We start from the raw sequence: 19,517 nt of genomic DNA, 5'->3' as shown, positions 1-19,517 counted from the left end.
AGACTCAGGTCCTGTCCTAGCCAGAAAAGTCAGCTTAATCCTAAAACTCCGGGGCGGAAGGGCACCGCATCCTTCCAATCGAGGTGGGCTGCACTCTCAGAGAAGCAGTTTTGGCTGCCTCGGTCGGGGCGGGGGAAACAGCCCCGTAGGTGGTCGGAAAGGGGTTGAAGGAGGCAGCCGCTGCAGCCCTAGCCTCTGTCCGCCAGAGCTCGCTCTTTCTCTTCGCCACCGCGGAGAGCGACGCCTGGAGCCCCGAGCTCACAGACTCGGGCGGGGCGGGGTGGCGGGGGCGGGAGCGAGGAGTCCTGCCCCCGCGTGCTCCTCCCCATCCCTTACTCCCTCCTTGTCCCAGCGCCAGTGCCGACGTCGGCGTTGGCTCCGGTCGCCATGGTGACGGATCGAGTATCGGACCCGCCCCCCTCTTTGCTTCCCTCCCCCCACCCCCATCCCGGCCTCCCTGACGTCGGTGGACGTCAGCGGCGGCGCGCGCCTGGCTGGGCCCCGCAGAGCAGGAGGGAAAAGGGGCGAAGGAGCGAGCGGAGCCGCCGCCGCCGCCGCCGTCGCCGCCGCTGTCGAGCCCGAGCCGGAGCCGTGTCCGCGCCCGCGTCCGCCCGCCCGCCCGTCCGTCCTCGAGTCCGCCCGTGTCCAGCAGCGGGGCCCAGCATGGTCATGGCGGATGGCCCGAGGCACTTGCAGCGCGGGCCGGTTCGGGTGGGGTTCTACGACATCGAGGGCACGCTGGGCAAGGGCAACTTCGCCGTGGTGAAGCTGGGGCGCCACCGCATCACCAAGACCGAGGTGCGGCCCGGGGACCCGGGCACTGGGGGGAGGGGGCGCAGCCGGGCGGACCGTGAGGCCGGATCCCTGAAGCCGAGGCCAGCGCGGCCTGGGAGAAAGCCCGGGGCGCGGGTCCGACCCGAGGGCACCGGGGCCGGGCGAGGCGGCTGCGGGCACGGAAACCCGACCTCCCCCAAGTCCGCACCCCGGCCCGGGGACCGGCGTCTTCGCCAGCCCCAGCGCCCAGCCAGGGGGGCATCGGTCCTCGTGGGGCTGGGTGGCATCACCCCCATTTGTAGGAAAAGGACCCTGCCTCAGTCTTCTCTCCCCTTCTGGGACTCGGCCGTCCGGGTTTTGCAAAAGGAACAAGGTGTGAGATCCTGCGGGGCAGGGATGGCGAGGCTTGCCCCTCGGGGGACCACGGGGGGGGGGGGGGTTCTTACCGTTGCTCCGCAGGCAGAGGAAGCCCCCTCGTCCCTGGGGAATTCTGCCAGCCCCCGTCCCTTTCGCCCCTCCTGCGAGGCGCTTTAAGGTCTCTGGGTTCGGGGAGCTGAAGTCTCTCACCTCGGTGGCTTTTGCATTTCACTCGGAAGACAATGGAACTGGCTCAAGTATTTTGTGATATTGAAGATGTCAGTAGTTAGTTACTCTGGGTCAGCCTAGCACAGAATCTGCGTTTGATCTAGAGGGTTGTGCCTTTGCCGCCGGCGCTTGGGAGTTGTGAGCCTACTCCTCTAAACCACGGAAGATTTTGACTCTTTACTTTAAAAAAACAAAACCCGCTTCATTGCTAACAGAAGGTAGACATCCTTCCATGTATTGCACATCCTGATGCTCACAAATCTAACTACCTGCAATTTCTATTTACTGCCTCAAGCTGCTTTCTTCTTTTTCTCTATTTTAAGTATTTCAAATTAAATACCTTTGAAAAACTGTGGAAACAAAAGCCACTTCTCTTGGAGGGTAAAACCCTGTATTTTTGAGGTAGGCTATTGTGTCTTATTTTAGTTGCTAATAGAATCTTTTCCCTGGCCACCTTTTTCAGTTTGTGCCAATGGCCACCCTAGTTTGAACGTGGGGTAAAGTTAATATACTTTCCCTTTCTAGGGTTTGTTTTCAAAATGCCAAGCGGCCTGGAAGCCCAATTATTTTTTTTTTGCTCTTTTTTTTTTCCGGTTGGCTTTCAGAATGATTTTCTCTAAATTCCCTTCTTAACCTGACCTGGTGGGCACATTTCTTAGGAGAAAGGAGTTTTGTTGTTGTGTCATCTTCTATCTTTGGCCTCTGATGCTAAAGCATCCCAAATGTGAGATACCTCCTTGTTCCTTTAACAGCTGGACCAAGGTCACAAGGTTGTTTTCTCTTGGTCACCAAATTTACCAGTATTAGCTATCTCCATCAGGTTTGTGCTGACAGCCAGAAAGTAAGCATAATGAAATTACCGATTCTTTGATCCATATGATCTCAACACCTATTTAATTTTAAAACAAACGGCAGCAAAACATGTCAAACTACACACAAATGTGTGTGATTCCCTCAAAAATTAAGAACTGTTGTAGGCAATTAAATACATGGAAATATTATTTTAACATTTTTTTTGGTTAATGTCTATCTGGAATATAAACTAAAGAACAATGTTTCTGAGCAAAAATTCAAAGTAATTTTTAGAATCTGCATGTTTCATACATTGTGTTTCATTCTAAACAGTTTAGCAATATTTTTATATCAGTTCTGATGATCTTAGACAGCAGAATTTAAATAGGTTGTGTCACTTTGTCCTGGCTTACCTAGGGGCTGACCCCTAGAAAATGGTAACCCAAATCCTCCCTGTATTTCCTTTTGAGCTGGTATTGAATTAATACATTATTATGGAGCTAGGTGTCACTATGCCGTATGTCCCATGTTTTGATAGAAGTATGAAAGTGAAGGGTCTAATAGCTATGTGTTAGATATATCAAGACTCTTTGCAATAGTGTGGTAGGGTCAGGGAAGCGTTGAATACACCAGAAACTAGATTTCCAGTCTACAGAGAACTGGATCTAGCTTTGAAAATGAGTTTATATTAGTAAGTAAAAAGAAATTTGAAGCCGACTTGGAAGAGGGAGGAGGTATTTTCCTCCTATACTACCCTTCTCTCCTGCAGTTCTTGGGCTTGTATGCAGTGGTTTGGTGAGCGGCCTAATAGCATTAGCTCATGTTTGAAGAAATGAAGTGAAAGAAGTGGAAGGGCAATAGCCAGTCAAAAGAGCAGCGGAAGAGCTGGGTTCTCTTTAGTTGAAGCTTTAATTTTCATGGTGGCTTTTAAGTAAGAATTGCTGTTCAAGTAGTACAGATTCAGGTATGGTACTTCACCTACCTTATAGAGTTATTGTGAGCATCAAATGAGATAACATATAAAGCCGATTAAAAATCTTAAAGAGCTATATAAATTCTAGCAATCCTTTAATAGACAATGACTTACATGGATGGGACCTAGAGAAAGGATTTGCTGTCCTGAGTTGCCTGAGGTTTGGAATTATTTATAACTAATTCAACGAAGAGCTATGGAACTATCAACTTCATTTTGCTTCCTAGTATGTTTATTATGATGGGATTTTACCCTGTGTGTTAAAATTTTCTTATATTCTGGGATGATTTTAAAAATAAATTTAATAATTGTGTCAAAGCTTAGTAAAGCCTAGATCGAAATGCCAGTTTAAATTCATCCTACAAAACTAGGCTGCTAGTGGAATTGTTTCTTAATTTTCTTTTTAATCATTTTAAGTTATAAGCTATTGAATGAATTATGATATAATGGGAGCACTTAAATAGAAATAATTAACAAATTTTTGAAGCCTCTTGTTTGAATTCTACATTTGTATGTATAGCAATAAAAACATGTATGAACAGCATATTATTAAATACATCATTATATTTACAATTTTGGGGGAAAATTTTATTTTGCTTTGAATAGACTTTAGAATTGAATACTCAGTGTAAACATATGCTTTGGAAGTTAGAAATGACATCTTGTTCTCAAGTTTAAACTAAAGGTAAATCTTAGGCTTTGCTCGAACATCATAAACAACTAAACACTGGTTCTGTTTTTAATTGATTCCTCCTTTCCTCCCTTGTCTCATTTTTAAAAAATAGTATATGTAAAATGTCCATATCCTCTTATCCTCTCCATCAGTTAGTTATCCTCTCCGTATATCAGTCAATTCTCTAAAACTAAGTTGTGATGAAGGTGCCCTTCTGCATTGGTAGAGGGAAGAGGCTTGCAAGAAGAGAGTATCTGCACTTGGGAGTTGATTTTATTCACTGAAATCATAGGTCCAATTCCTATCCCTATATTCAGTGTACGAATCGTAAGGGATTCAAGTTTATTTCTGTGTCTCAGTTGTGGCAAAGACTCCAGATGGCTAAAAGTGAAGAACACTGGATTTTTAGGCTGAGGACTCTTGGATTCAAATCCTGCTTCTGCTACTTTCTCCCTTTCTCCCCCAGGCAGATCGCTTAACTCAGTCTCTTCATCTGGAGGTCTGAGGTCCCTTTCAGCCTAGTCGCACTTCTTTTTGGTTAATCCAGGGGTCTGACACTACTGAACCACATGGCACTTTGAGTATTAGCTTGCTTCTTTTTAAGCCAAAATAAAGGAATAAGTCTGTACCTGTGTGATTCATCCGCACCAACTTGTCCTGGATTAGGAATAATGAATCACTAGTCTTGGAGTCTATTAAAGCTCAGAACTCTTAAGCTTCTCTTTTTTTCTTCTTCCATCCTAAACTCCTTCCCTTATTCCCATTCTCCTCTCCCCTCCACCACCTTTTGGGGTATTCCCCCTTGGGTTTTTCTCTTTAGGTGTAATTTAATAAGCATTTATTAAACACCTGCTACATGTAATATGAAATAGTGCGTACAAGGTTTATCAAAGTGCTATGTGAGGTCTGAGGGTGGCGAGGGAACGGTAGCATATAAGCTTCATTTTTTAAGGCCTTTCCATCAGTTTCTGGGCCAAACATATAAGCTTTTATAGCTTATAGGAACTTTCTAGAGAGAGGTTATTACTTGGTCTCTCTATTATATTAACCTATATAAATAATAATAGTAACCAACATTTATAGATACAGTGCTTTAAAGCTTACAGTGTTTTACATACATTTGTCTTATTTGAATTTCACAGCAGTCCTGTAAGACAGGTACTTTAAGTGTTATTCCATTTTTTTGCAGATTAATAAACAGGCTTAGAGAGCTTGTGATATGCTGAGGATCCACAGATAATAAATGTTAGAGGTGAAATTTGCATCCACATGTAATTGATTCCAAGTTATCTTTCTATGTACTCTATTACATTACCTCTTGAAATTAAGTAAGATAACAGAAGTTTAGGAATCAAAACAGATGGAGTTAATGTAACATCCGTCACATCATTTGAATATTATGTATGTGTATATATATATATGCATGTACATATATTATATGCACACAAAATAGTCTATTTTAAAAACTACATCCTGAGTGCTAAAATAAATAGTTCTTCTCCCTTAAAACAGTCATTGACCCCATCCTAGTCTTTCAGATCACTTCATGTTAGCCAGTACCTTTGGATTATTTCTGAGGTTCTTGCATCTCCCTTTGTTGGTTTAATTTTACATAAAAGAAGCTGGGCGATAGGAGAATCTAGCTTATTTTTATTATGTATTCCAATATATATGTTCCAAAAAGCTTTCCATTTGTTTATGGCTTTCAGTCTGTATCAGAGAAATAAGTTGTACTTTCATACATTATTGAATCTGTGTAGGTTTGACTATTGTTTCTCCTCCTGCAAATTATAATACATCTACTGACATGGCCACCACCCCAGTTCAGTGCTTCGTCACTTCTCCCCTAGACTATTGCAGCAGTATTCTAACTAATCATCCTGTTTTGAGTCTCCCCTCTCTCTGATGTATTCTCCATACATTTGCCAAAATAATATTCCTAAAATACAGATCAGACCGTGCCATTCCAATGCTACCCTTTTACCTCGAGAAAAAAATACAAAGTCCTCTGTTTGGTATTTAACGGAACTTGGCTGTACCCTACCTTTCCAGATTTAATACACATTACTCCCCTTTCTACATTCTACATCCTAACCAAACTGGCTCACTTCTCTGCCCTTGCACATAGCAATGCATTGCTCATCTCCACGTCTTTGTACAGGCTGCCACCCATGTCTGGAATGTAATTCCTCCTCACGTCTGCCTCATGGAATTCCTAGATTCCCTCAGAGCTCAACTCAGGTGCTACCTCTAGCATGAGACCTTTCTGGATTCCAAACCTCCCTGCCTACCCCCCAGAATGCTTTGTATATATTTTTGTTTCCACTTACCTGTATACATATTGCTTCCTCAGTTGTGATGGAATCGTCTTAAGGGCAAGGGCTATTTTCATGGCATTGTGCCTGATACGTTTTAGATCTTTAATAAGAGATATTCTTCAGTGACCTGAGTGGATCCTTAAACAATTAGCAGACATTCTTGTTCTTTTAGGACTTCTACTCCCCAGTTCAGGAGTATCAGTATACCTTTTTTTCCTTGATTCTTAATTTTATTGTTTAGTGGTTTTTCAGTCATATCTGACTTCGTGATTCCATTTGGGGTTTTCTTGGCAGAGATACTGGAGGACTCCAGCTCATTTTACAGATGAGGCAACTGAGGCAGACAGGGTGAAGTGACTTACCCAGGGTCACACAGCTAGTGTTTGATTCTTAATTTGCACCTATTTTTCCAGGCTTGGATGTTCTCAGTAATATCTTTAATGCTATTTTTCAAGAGAAAGTTATCACTGGTAACTTACAGCAGCCTGTTTACTCTTTTAATCCCCCCTTTGGATAATGTGTAATTTATTCTTTCCACATTGTGGTGTTAAATGATTCTCAGTCATGTTGCATTACTGGGAAAGCATTGCTATTAAAAGAGATGAGCAGGTTGGGCTCGTTGAAAGCACTATATAATTTCCAAGCTGTAATTCAGCCTGATAACCTTTTCCAGCTCCAATTCTGGGCTCAACTTATTGTCCATCTGCGGTACCTGCTCGAATTATACAGTGTGCTGGACTTATTCGGTGGATTGCTCATCTACTGCATCTCATAGTTGATTGACATGCAGCACAAATCACGACTCAAAGACCCTACGCGAATTCCTTCAGACAAAAATGATGACTTACATGCTGTCCTGTCTGTGTAGTTGGTTAGTGTCTTTTTTTGGTTTTTAGATTTTTTTTTTGGTCCTGACCTGTGTATGAAAAACTTCCCTTAATTTAGATGGGCAGCTTAAGTGCTACTTAGCTGTAGTCTTAGAGCAGAAGTTTTTAACCTAGTATCCATGAACTTTAAAAAATTGCTGGTTGTATTTCTGTGTAATTGATTTTCTGTGTAATCCTGTGTATTTTATTTTATCCTCAGAAGGAGTCCATAGGTCTTACCAGACTTCCACAGGGGTCTGTGACACAAAAAAGATTAAGAACCTCTGACTAGAGAGTTGCCTGGGGCACTGAAAACGTTGCAGAGCTCGTACCAGTGAGAGGGACTGATACTCAAGCTTCATGACTTAAAGGCTAGTTCTCTATGTTGTATCATGATGCCTTTCTATTTGGTAGTACTGCACAGACATTAAAAAGTTTGTTTTAGCTATAGCCAGGGATTTTAGACAAGGGCCTAGTTTTGTTCTCTCCATGCCTTCAACACCTTACCTGGAGCCAGAGATGTTTGGGCCATAGCCAGAGACCCATTGCTAACTAGTTTGGGCCTCAGATACAAGACTGAACAAAACAAGGACTAGGGTCTTGGACACTAGGGGACATATACCAATATGTTCGAGGTGTTGGATGTGCCCTCTGGATGTGCCTCGTTCCCTACTATCCTAGTATGTAACCACTAAGCTGGTGCCACATGTGAGTCCAGTCCAGTCTCTGGAGACCCAGACCTTCCTCCTGACCTCCCTTTTATCTCTACTCCTCAGCTCTTCTATGTATCACAAAACCCTGAGAAGTAGAGGCAACAATTGTTGCCTCATCCCCTGATCTGAATGATTTATAGTGGACATGTTCTTTTGGGCTCAAAGGACCTTCCATCTGCTCCCTCTCCCTATATTCTTGGCCATGTCTGATTCAGTCCTTCAGTTCTTTTCTTCCTTGGATCTCTTTTTCTTTTGTGCCCTCTGGAACCCTTGCTTAATTACTAATGAACTTCTCTTCATCCTATAGATCTGCTTTTTCACGTTCTTGCCCTCATAGAAACCTGTCTTTCCCAAAACAACAATTTATCACTGGCCAGAGACTCAAGTACTACTGTTTTTATTATGTCTCTGAAAGAGTTGGCCTCCCATACCACTTCTCTCATCATCATTTAGCAGTGACATAACCTCCTTTGAGGTTCATTCATCCAGATTCTTGCAAATGTGATCTATTGGCTTCCAGGTCATCTCCTTTCTCAAGGAGTTCAGTACCTGGTTTGCATCTTCTTCTTCTTCTCCCCAAACCATGAAGTTATACTTGGGAAGTTCAGGATGCATGGTAATGTTCCCTCATAGACCTGGACTTAACCTCCTAATTCCCAAGACCTACAACTTTCCTTTTTCCCAGGCCATCGACATGGATAGGTACAGCATAGACCTCACCATCATCCAAAATTATACTTGATTTTGAATTCAGAAATTCCTTTCTTCACAATTTCCTGGCCTTCTGTCTCATCATTTTACTCCTTTTACATTCTTTGCTCCCTTTTCCACTCCTTGCTTTGTCCTCACTTTTCTTTCTTCATGGTCTTGGTCAGTTCTGCTATATTCTAGCTTCTGTTCCCTTGCCTCCTTGCTCTACTGTGATTAACATTCTTCTGAATCAGCTCCACCATCTGCCTTATCCTTTCATACTCTCAAGTTTCTGAAGGCTGTTGAAAGACGTCATACCACCTTATTGACTGGGTCCATTACAAATTAATACTGGCTAATCTCAACTTTCCCTCCCTGCTGAACAACAAAACTTGTATTGTTTGTTGATTCAGGCTTCTACTCCTTTCAGTGTCTTTCTCCAGATGTCTCTTTTCTGGTCAATGGGGACCATCCACCCACCTCCTCAGTGCCTCCTCTGCTCTTTATCCATTCAACCCTTATTTATAAGGGTCTCCTAAGGGTCTGCCTTCGGATACAAAAGTAGAAATGAAATAGGAGTTCACCTTCTATTGGGGGAAAATGTATGCTTATAAGTAACTACCAAATAGTTTGACAGGAGGTCTCCAGTGGAGTATTACAGGCATGTGGGCTGGGCCCTTTGCTATTTAACGTTTTTATCAGTGTCTTTGATAAAGACTGGATGGCAGCCTCTTCATATTTACTAGAGATACAAAACTGGGAAGGATAGCTACTAACCCATTGGATGATAGAATCAAGGTCTAAAAGGAGCTTAAGAGACCAGAACATTGAGCTGAATCTATTAAAATGAAGTTCAGTAGGGATAAATATAAAGTCTTACTCCTGAGTTAAAAAAAATAGCTTCACAGGTGTAAGATAAGGAGGCCTAGTTAGAGAGCAGTTGTTCTGAAAACTACTGGGGGAGGGAAAGAGGGTTAGTGGACTGCAAGCTCAGCATGTGGCAGCCAAGAAAGTGAAAGCCATTGGGGCTGTATCAAGAGAGCTGTAGCTTTCCAGAAATGGAGGTGATAAGTTACACTGTATTCTGCTCTTTTCAGACCTCATCTGGAGTGTTCCCCTCATTTTTGGTTGTCATCATTTAGAAGAATATTGATAAGCTGGGAGAGCATCTAGAGGAGGGCAACCAGGGTGGCAAAGGGCCTTGAATCAGTGTCCTAGGAACATCAGTTGAAGGAACTCAGCACGTTTAGCCTGGAGAAGAGAGGATTCAAGCAGAGTTTGGATGACCACTTGTTAGTGTTAAAATAGGGATTTCTTTGTGTACATGTTAAACTAGATGGGCACTGACATCTCTTTTTACTCTCAAATTCTGAGATTCTATATACAAAAGAATTTTGAGGAGAAGGGACACCAGATCCTGACAGGAGCAGGATAGGCTTCATGCTGGAGCATCCTGAGCCATCTCCAGTCTTCCTGGTGAATATCAGGCCACTGGACCCAGATGGCTCTGGAGGAGAAAGTGAGGCTGGTGACCTTGCACACCCTTCCCTTACTCAAATCAAAGTTAACTACAGGTCATGTCATCATTTTCCTGATGTCATGGTCCTCTTCGAGAACGAAGGACAAACACACCACCACCAACAATCATTTGTGCTGAGTCTTGAAGAAAGCTAGGAGTTCTAAGATCTCCTCACTACCTACCTTACTGTGAAAATATAGATCATCTGTTCTTGATCTCTCTTTTCTCTAATCTACTCTCAGAACTGTCCCTCTAAATCTTCACCCATCTTTCTCCTTTTCTCCTTTCTTTGAGGAAGAGATGACCCTTCTTTCCAAAGACAACTTTTCTACCTAGCCCTTGATTCAGTCTCCTCCCTTCTCCCTTAAGAACTTGTCTCATTAGTTTTTTACTCTTTTGTTAAAAATCTTAGATCTTTCCCCATTGTCTACAAACATAATCAAACACACTCAATCCTTCAAAAAACCAACACCCTATACGTTTCTTCCTTTTGACTGCCAAATTCCTTGAAAGAATTGTCTATACTTGTAACTTGCTTTTACCTCCTCACCTACTCACTACTCTTGTAATCCAGCTTCCAGCCCCCAACTATTTTACCGTTGATAAAATAAGAGAGAACAATTACAGTCTCTTAATTGTTAAAACCAGTATGGTCTCTTACCTTCCTCATCTTTCTTAACTTCTCTCTGCAGCTTTTGATACTGCCGGCCACCCCTTCCAGGACACATAGTCACATGATTTGAAATAGGTAGAGACTTCATCAGCCACCTAGACCTGCCCAAATCTGAAAAGGAATCTCTGCTATGACATATGACACGCTCAAGAAGTGATCATCCCTTCTACCTGAAGACTTGCAGTAGGAAAGAACTCTTAGTGACCATATGAATGAGGTAGCCCGTTCCATTCCTATGTAGCTCCAATGATTAGGAAGCTTTTTCCTCACATCAAGCTAAAATTTCCCTCTTTGCGGCTTCCATCTATTGCTCCTGGTTCTGCTGTCTGCGGCTAAATAGAAAAGGTCTAATCTCTCTACCACACAACGGTCCTTCGAATATTTGAAGACAGCAGTCATACACTCCCTGAACCTTCTCTTCCTGTTAAACACCCGCAGTTCCTTTAACTTATTTTCATGTAATGTAGATTTAGAGCCTTTCACCATCCTGTTTTCTTCTGGATGATATCTAGGTTTTCAGTGTCTTTTTTGAACTATAGCTGCCAGACCCAAACATAATAACTCTAGATGTTGTCTGACTGTGGCAGAGTATAGGAGGACTGTCACCATCTTATTCCTGTAAGTTTGTTTCTCAAGGCAGTCTAAGATCACATTAACTTTTTTTTTCCTATATCACACTGATGACTCATTGAGCTTGTGGTCCACTCAAACCTCCAGAACTTTTTCAGACAGACTGCTGTTGTGTCCCTCACCTTGTACTTGCAGAAGCAGTTTCTTTGAACTCAAGTATAAAACTTTACATTTATCCCTAAAGTCTTATACTTTTTGTTCCCTTGGCTTCAGTGATACTCTTTTCTCTTGGTTCTCTTCTAATTTATCTAACCACTTCTCAGTCTCCTTTGCTGGATTATCATCCATCTTTTATCCCTTTACAATTTGTGTTCCCCAGGACTCTGCCCTGGGCCTTCTTGCATCGCTCTTTTACACATGCCTTCTTGACAGTCTTACCAGGTCCCATGGCTTCAAGTATCTTCTCTTTGAGCTCCCTCCCGAATCTGTTTATTTAGCACTAATCTCTCTTTTGTATTCCAGTCACTCACTTGTCTGATACCTTCTGGATTTCTTTCCTTTCATGTTCCGTAGGCACCTCAAACTCAGTATTTCCAAAATGGAAGTTATTACCCCCCTCAAAAAAACTCCCCCAAACTTATGTATTTCTACTGAGGGTACTCCTGTCCAGTCACCTGGATTCATAAATTTCAAGTTATCCTTGACCCTTTCCCTGTCCTTATGCAAATCATTGGTTCCCCCTTCCTGACATCTTTTGCACCCATCTCTTCCTCTACTCACACAGTCCTCATACTAGTTCAGGACTTCATTCTGGACTGCTGTGATTTCAGAATTGGACTCTCTTGCCAGTATTTCTCTTTTCAAATCCATCCTCTCCAAAGGTCCTGAAATAATCTTCCTAAGGCACAGGTCTGTGCATGTCATTCTCTGGTTCAAACTGAACTATTTCCTACAAACTTCTCAGCTTTGTATTTTAAGGCATTCTTTTATTAAATAGTTTCCACCTGCCTCTCCAGCTTCATTTTATATTATTACCTTCCTGAATGTTTTGTATATTCCAACCAAACTACTAGCTGTACTCTGAACTTGTCTCTCTCTTCCCCTCTTCATCTACACAATCCATCCCTATTCCTGGAACGTACTCTTTCCTTAGTTATTATTCTCAGAATCCATATATTTCTTTAAGATTCAATTCAGGTTAGTATATGATTGTGATGGAATACGACTCTATCTGTTGTAAGATAGGATGAGCAGGTTGATTTTAGAAAAATATGGGAGGCCTTGCATAAAATAATGAAAAGTGAACCGAGTAGAATCAAGAGAATGTCATAGATGGTAACAGCAATATTGTTTGAAGAGTAACTCTGAATGACTGAGCTATTCTGAGTAATATGAATATTCAAATAAGCTACAAAGGACCTACCAAGGAAGATTCTCTCCACTTCAGAGAAAGAACTGATATATGGAAATTGGTATTGAATAGTTGCACACAAACACACACACGTCAGGTGTTGGCCTTCTGCAGTGCTGGATTGGGAGGGAGGAAGGGAGACAACTCTGAAATCAAAATGTAACAAAAAGAACAAAAAAAGACCTCTTAAAAAAGAAAAAGTTTAGTTCAAGTGTCACTACTACCCTTGCAAAGCCTTCCTTATTGTCCAGGTTAATATTTTGTCCCTTACTAAGCAGCTAGGTGACTCAGTGCATGGTGTGCCTGACTTAGAGTCAGGAGGACCTGAGTTCAGATATTTAAAAGCCGTGTGACCCTAGGCAAGTTACCTCACCTCTCTTTGGCTTCAGTTTCCTCACCTACAAAATGAAGAGTTTGGACTCGCCAGCCTCTAACCGTCAATTTACGGTCTTATATGATTTCCTTACTTTCTCATATCATAATTTATTCCACCGTTCTCCAGTTGGAGGTAGCTGAGTGGTGCAGTGGATAGAGTGCTGGGCCTGGAGTCAGAAAGCCTCAGCTTCCTGAATTCAAATCCAGTCTCAGACCCTCACTGGCTCCGTGACCCTGGGCAAGTTACTTAACTCTGTTTGCCTCAGTTTCCTCATCTGTAAATGAGCTGAAGAAGGAAACCTCTGCAGTATCTCTGTCAAGAACACCCCAAACAGGGTCATCAGAAGTGGCTAAGAACAACTGAACAACAAACTGTCTGAATGAGAAGCGGTCGCTTTGTTTCCAGTGCTTTGCTATAACATAAGAGTGCTGCTATTGATGTCCTTATGCATGACGACCCTGTCTGTCCAGCCTCTGCCTTTGGCCCCTTTGGAACGATTGCCTAGCACTGGCATTTCTGGATCAGGGCATGCACAGACTTTCTGTGTATAGTTTCAAATTGTTTTCCAGACTAGTTGGACCATTTGACAAGTCACCAACAGGGTATTAGTATGCTTCTTTAGTATTAGTATCCTCTCATAGTCCCTCCAACAATGTCTGTTTTCATTTTTTATCACACCTGGCAGTTTGGTAGGGAGCTAGGTGGCTCAGTGGATAGAGTGCTGGGCCTGGTCAGGAAGACCCAAGTGCAGATGTGGCCTCAGATACTAGCTGTGTGACCCTGGGCAAGTCACTTAACCTCTGTTTGCTTTAATCCACTGGAGAAGGAAATGGCAAACTGCTCCAGCATCTTTGCCAAGAAAGCCCTATGGATAGTGTGGTCCATGGGGTCATTAAGAGTCAGACATGACTGAACACCTGAACAACAACAAATCAGTTTGGTAAGTTTTAAGTGAGACCTTAGAGTTGTTTTAATTTGTATTGCTCTTTTAATCAGTGATTTGGAGCATTTTTGTATGGTTGTCAATAGCTTCCATTTATCTATTTGAGAACTGCTAGTTATTATCCTTTGACCATTTAACTATTGAAAAATGACTCATGTTCTTCTATATTTGCATCGGTTCCCTAAATATCCTGATTATCAGACCTTTCTGTCAGAAATTTGGTGTAAAGATTTATTTCCCAGTTAACTGTTTCCCTTTTCCCAGTTGATTTAATTTTGTTTGTGCAAGAGCTTTTCAATTTGATGTAATCAAAATTGTCCATTTTTATCTTTTATGATCATTTCTAGTCCCTGTTTAGTCAGTAACTCTCCATAATTGTTAAAAGGTTATTTCTTTCCATTCTTCTCCCATCTATTTATCATGTGACCTATGACATTTTGGTCATGCATCCATTTGGAACACATTATGGCATACGGTATGAAATGTTGGTGTAACCTTAATTTCTGTCAGATTGCTCTTGGCTTTTCCTTTTCACTTAATAGGTACCAGTGGAGTACTCAGGTCCTCTGTCTCTTATCCCTCACTTTGCAGATGTGGCCAGTCCATTTGTTTTTCTTTCTTTTTTTTGATTTCAGAATAGTTTTCTATTCTGATGTTTTTTAAATTCTCCGAAGCAGTTGTGCTTTGTTAGTTTTTTAAAGAAAATAAAACATTTTATGCAGTTAACAAACTCTTAAAATGTCTCATTTCCTCTCTCGACCTTTTCTTCTTTTCCCCAAACCAGAATTAAGCTCCCTATTTCAAATTCCTATAGAACTTCATACTTCTTTTCTTGAGCTCTCATATTACATGCCTCTCTTCTTGCACTTTATTATAGCTTTTTGTATGCCTGTCACAGAGGAAACCCAGAAGTTGGCTCCACTCTGATCTTGGGGCCTACTAATTACTCCCTTCCCAAGAATTGTTGGTTGGAGACATGGCCATTTTTTACTGCTTGGATGAGCAGGGAGTCTACAGCTACAATACTTGTGATAAGATGGTGTTCCATTGTTCCTTACCATCTGTCCTGCCACTATGCCCTCCAGATCCGCAGGTGTTTTATCTACCTGCCATTATACCCTAAAGATTCCTGGAATTTGTCATCTACCTTACCACTGAACCCTAAGGACCATCAGGCCTTTCCTGCTGCCCTAAAGCCAAATTCTACATAGGTGTTGTCTCCTTTACGTTAGAATGTGAGAAGAGGAGGTCTTACTTTTTGTATACCTATTACTTAGCATTGTACTTGGCACATAGTAAATCCTCTTCTGTTTCATTCTGTGTCTTGAGAGAAAGTCTGGTATAGTAGAAAATGTGTGGGATTTAGAGTCAGATAACTTCAGTTCAAATCACAGTTTTGTCACTACCTGACTATATGACCTTGGACAAGTCATTTCTCTGTAGTTCCATTTCCTCATTTGTAAATTCAGAGGGTTGGACTAGAGCAGAAGTATCAAACTCATTCTCAACCCAGATTAAAATATAATTGGGAAATGTTTTACAAGATAAACTAAAATGCAATTCAACATAAGTAATGTTAATTTGAAGTTTTCTAGACCTAGATTAAAATGTAATTGGGAAATGTTTTATAAAATAAATAAAAATATAATACAATGTAGATTATTTTAATTTGTGTTTTTCTGAGTCAATATGCAGCCTATAGGGATCCTTCGAGTTTCCTGTAGGTACCTTTTATCTCTAAATCTATGAGTCTGTGGTCTGTTCTCTGCCACTAGATGGTTACATGAAGAATTATTTCATACTCTTTGTTTTATTCCTTAGTAGCCACATTATCTAGCTCCAAGTGAGCATCAAATAAACATTTATTGAATATTAGTAATAAACTTTATGCACAATCCACAAATCAGCAAATTCATAGATTTTAGCCATGGTGTATATGGTACCGAGGCAACTAGGTGGCAGGGTGGATAAAGCGCCAAGCCTTCATCTGACTTCAAATTTGACCTCAAACACCTACTGGCTGTGTGACCCTTGGCTAGTCACTCAACCTCTTTTGGTTTGCCTTAGGTTCCTCATCTGTAATAATAGCACCTACCTCCCAGGGTTGTTATGAGGATCAAGTGAGATATTAATTGTAAAGTGTTTAACACAGTGCCTGGTAAACACAATGTAAGTGTTAGCTATTATTATTACTCAAGGATTAATTCTGTAATAGAATAAATTAAATAATTCATGCTTTAGTCATTTAATAAAAATACTATACTTAATGGTTTGTAATTGTTTTGTATAGAGTGTTATGTTACCACTTTTCAGTAGTAAAGTCTATGGAAAATTGTTTGAATTATTTTTCAAAATATTTTTTTCCAGTGGAAAAATACTATGAAAATGCAAAGTAACTGTTGTGTAAAACTTTGATGTTCTTTAGAAATTTTGAACTCTAGCAGAGTTTCAAATACTTCTGATGTAAAACCTCCCTCCTGGGAAATTCATCTCTTAATATAAAGCACGTAAGAAAACATTTATTTGGAAATAACCGAAACTGGCTTCTCTTCTAGGAGTCACATGAAAGCGTTTGATTAATGGTCTGTTGTAGATTGCACATTGATTTCCTTGAAACTAAACGGATTGCAGAAATTTGTTAAGACATTTTTTTGTTTATCTCTTTCCCGTCTTTTCAATATAAACTCTTCCTATAAAGTATCTTTTGTAAGGAATGTTGCCGAAGAACGTAACTGATTAACGATAGATCCAGAATGAAGCGAACTGGAAAACTGTACTGAAATTTAAGTTTTAAGTACATCTTAAAATAGCAAATTACTGGTATATATACTCTAGTAAGTTACTTTTTACATAATCCTCAAAAGCTTAAGTATGCTACATTTTTATTGATATTAAAGCATTACTTTGATTTTAAATATTTTTCCAATTCAAGAAAGTTCATCCTAACATTTAATCAAGTTAAGACTTTTGCCATTAATTCTTATTATTAAATTCTCTCATATTTAAAGTATAAATTTGAAAGGAAAAAAATCCCAAAACATTTATTCTCAAAAGTTTCAAGATACTCAATCAAGTAAATTTTAATCCAGGTGTAAAATTTTAGTACTTCTTTCACTGAAATATTTCTAGCCGTGCTCTTTAACGTTGTATGTCTTAATAGGATTTAGAATCTGGAATTTTATTCTTGATCCCACCTCTCTTGAAAAAGTATATTCCTGCCTTAATAGCTCTCATTGTGTAATGGGGATAATACCTGATGCCTAGAAATGACATTGAAGAATTAATGCGTTATTAACTAAATGGTAATAAAACATTATCTGAAACAGCAAATGTATGTTAATCCTTCCTGATGTGATGGTTAGAAAAGTATTTCTAACTATGTAACTTCCTTGCAAACCCCCAATGCCACTTTTTTGCACATCTTCCTTTTTTGAGTTGATGGATCCTCTGCAAGATTATTATTACCTAAAATAGTTTTAACACTTTTGTGTGTGTGTTTTAAATTCAAGAGTTTTTTGTTTTGCATATTAGAAGGCAAATAATCTTTTAAATATTCTATAGTAATAGGCAACACTGCTTTTTGTACTAATGTGGCTTTCAGACTGAGACATAGTAGAGCCATACGTTCTAATGCTAAGCTTTCATAAAAATTAATCTTGCCATAATTTCTTGAAATAATAAAATCATAATTGGTTTCATACAGAGTCACTGATTTGTTAACCCAAATTCTGATATAAGGCACAGGTCCACAGTTGTATACAAACATATGGAAAATTGTTTTGAATATACCCTGGATTATAAATATAGCCCATTTAATGAGCACTTAAAAACCATTTCATCCACCTATAAGGCAGAAATACAGTGAAACACTGGTTATTAATATTAGTGTTGAGACAAGACTGTCACCTCAATATATAAGCAAACCCTCATCAGATTTTTTTACTGTATGTAGTCTGTGGCATAAACAAATCAAAGTGATAATTGATAGTTAATGAACTTTGTTTATAACAGTTCTACTTTTTCTTCTCCTAATTTATACTACTCACAGAATTTTAGAATTGGAAGAGCCCTCATCAACCATCCCATCAGACCTGTTTTCTAGAAAGGAATCACTCATATAACATGTCCACAAAGTAGTTCTCTGGTCTTTGCTTGAAGGGGAACCTGGTATTTCTGAAGGAGTTCATTCTACTTATAGATAGCTTCAGATGGCAGGAAGTTCTTCCTGATCTCAAGCCTAAATTTTCTTTGTTACAACTTGTACCAGTTGTTTTCCTCTTTAGGGCCAAACAGGACAAGTCTAATCCCGCTTTTGAAGGATAACCCTTCAAGACAGCCCTTAAAGATAGCTATCATGTCCCCCATGACTCTTTTCTTTTCCAGGCTAAACACCCCCAGTTTCTTCAATTGATTATTGAATAACATGGACTCAAGGTCCATCGGCCATTCTGGTTGCTCTTTTGATGCTCTCAGGGTTATCAATGCCTTTCCTAAATTCGCCCCTTATGTCAGATCTGGTCATTTGGAGGGATGGGGTACAACAGGACTAGTACATCCTTCCTTTGTGTTTCTCTTAATGCAGCCCAAAATTAAATGAGCTTTTGGAGTTGCCATATCACAGTATTCATTGGTGTTGGCAGACCATTAAAACTCCTACTAGATTTTTTTTTTCAGAAAAACTGTTATCCAGCCAGGCTTCCCCCACCTTGTGCTTTTGAAGTTGAATTATTGAACCCAAGAGTAGATGTTATATTTATCCCTATTAACTGTCAACATAGATTCAGCCCTAGTCTGTTAAGATATTTTTGGATCCTGACTCAATCATTGATTGCATTAGTTATCCCTGCCAGATTGGTGCTATCTGAAAACTTGATAAATGCTATCTATGCCTTTATCCAAGTCATTAACAAAAATGTTCATAACACCAAGCAGAGTGTCCTGGGTGCACTTCATTGGAGAACTCCTACCAAGGTGACATCAGAAATGACTATTCTTTGTGTCTGACCATTCAGCCATTTCCAGATCTCTTCTACTCTTCTACTCCCCTCCATGTTTTCCACAAGAACAGAATGAGGTTCTAATGAACTTTTGTCAGTCCTGGTCCATCTGACCTCTATGGCATTTGACACTATTGACCATCCCCAGCCTCCCTCAATAGCCTCTTTGCTGTTCCTGGAAGATGTTCCATCTGCTAACTCTGGATATTTTTACTGGCTGACCCTCATGCATGGAATGCTCTGCTTCCTCATCTTCTTCCTGACTTCCCTGACTCCCTTCAAAATTCAGCTGAAATGCCTCCTCCTGCCGAAGGACTTTCCTTTTCCCTCCAGCTGCTAGAGCCTTCTCTGCCAAGGTTACCTTGTGTCTATGTTCTGTATATCTCAGGTATACCCACATATACATTTTTTCTCCCCTATTGGATTGAAAGTACAGTCTTTTAGAGCAGGGACTGTTTTTACTTCTTCTTTGTAGTCTCAGTGCTTAGCAAAGTCTCTGACACATAGTAAGCCCTTATAAATTCTTATTGGTTGATTGAGAGGTTTTAGCAAATCTTTTACTAAAATTTAGTAAAGCAAAATCAACAGCATTTCTTTGCTCTATCAGTTTGGTAACCAAGTCAGAAGAGGAAATTAGGTTAGCC

At 40.5% G+C, this 19,517-nt stretch overlaps 1 protein-coding gene across 2 annotated transcripts in view; it reads left to right on the top strand.

Annotated features, from left to right (window-relative positions):
- The first annotated feature begins 456 nt into the window (after positions 1-456).
- SIK2 (salt inducible kinase 2) overlaps positions 457-19,517 on the top strand; it is a 173,518-nt gene continuing 154,457 nt past the window's right edge. The window contains exon 1 of one of the 2 annotated variants that reach the window (XM_036743101.1): positions 457-798. In XM_036743101.1, the coding sequence (XP_036598996.1) occupies positions 664-798 (135 nt within the window). In that variant the 5' untranslated portion in view covers positions 457-663. The remainder of the gene's footprint in view (positions 799-19,517) is intronic. The other variant, XM_036743102.1, reaches the window with a different exon arrangement.

The sequence above is a fragment of the Trichosurus vulpecula genome, chromosome 2 (genome assembly GCF_011100635.1).
Source record: "Trichosurus vulpecula isolate mTriVul1 chromosome 2, mTriVul1.pri, whole genome shotgun sequence".
NCBI classification, from domain to species: domain Eukaryota; kingdom Metazoa; phylum Chordata; class Mammalia; order Diprotodontia; family Phalangeridae; genus Trichosurus; species Trichosurus vulpecula.
Note: the sequence above shows the minus strand (reverse complement) of the source record. Positions and strands in the feature narration are given on the sequence as shown.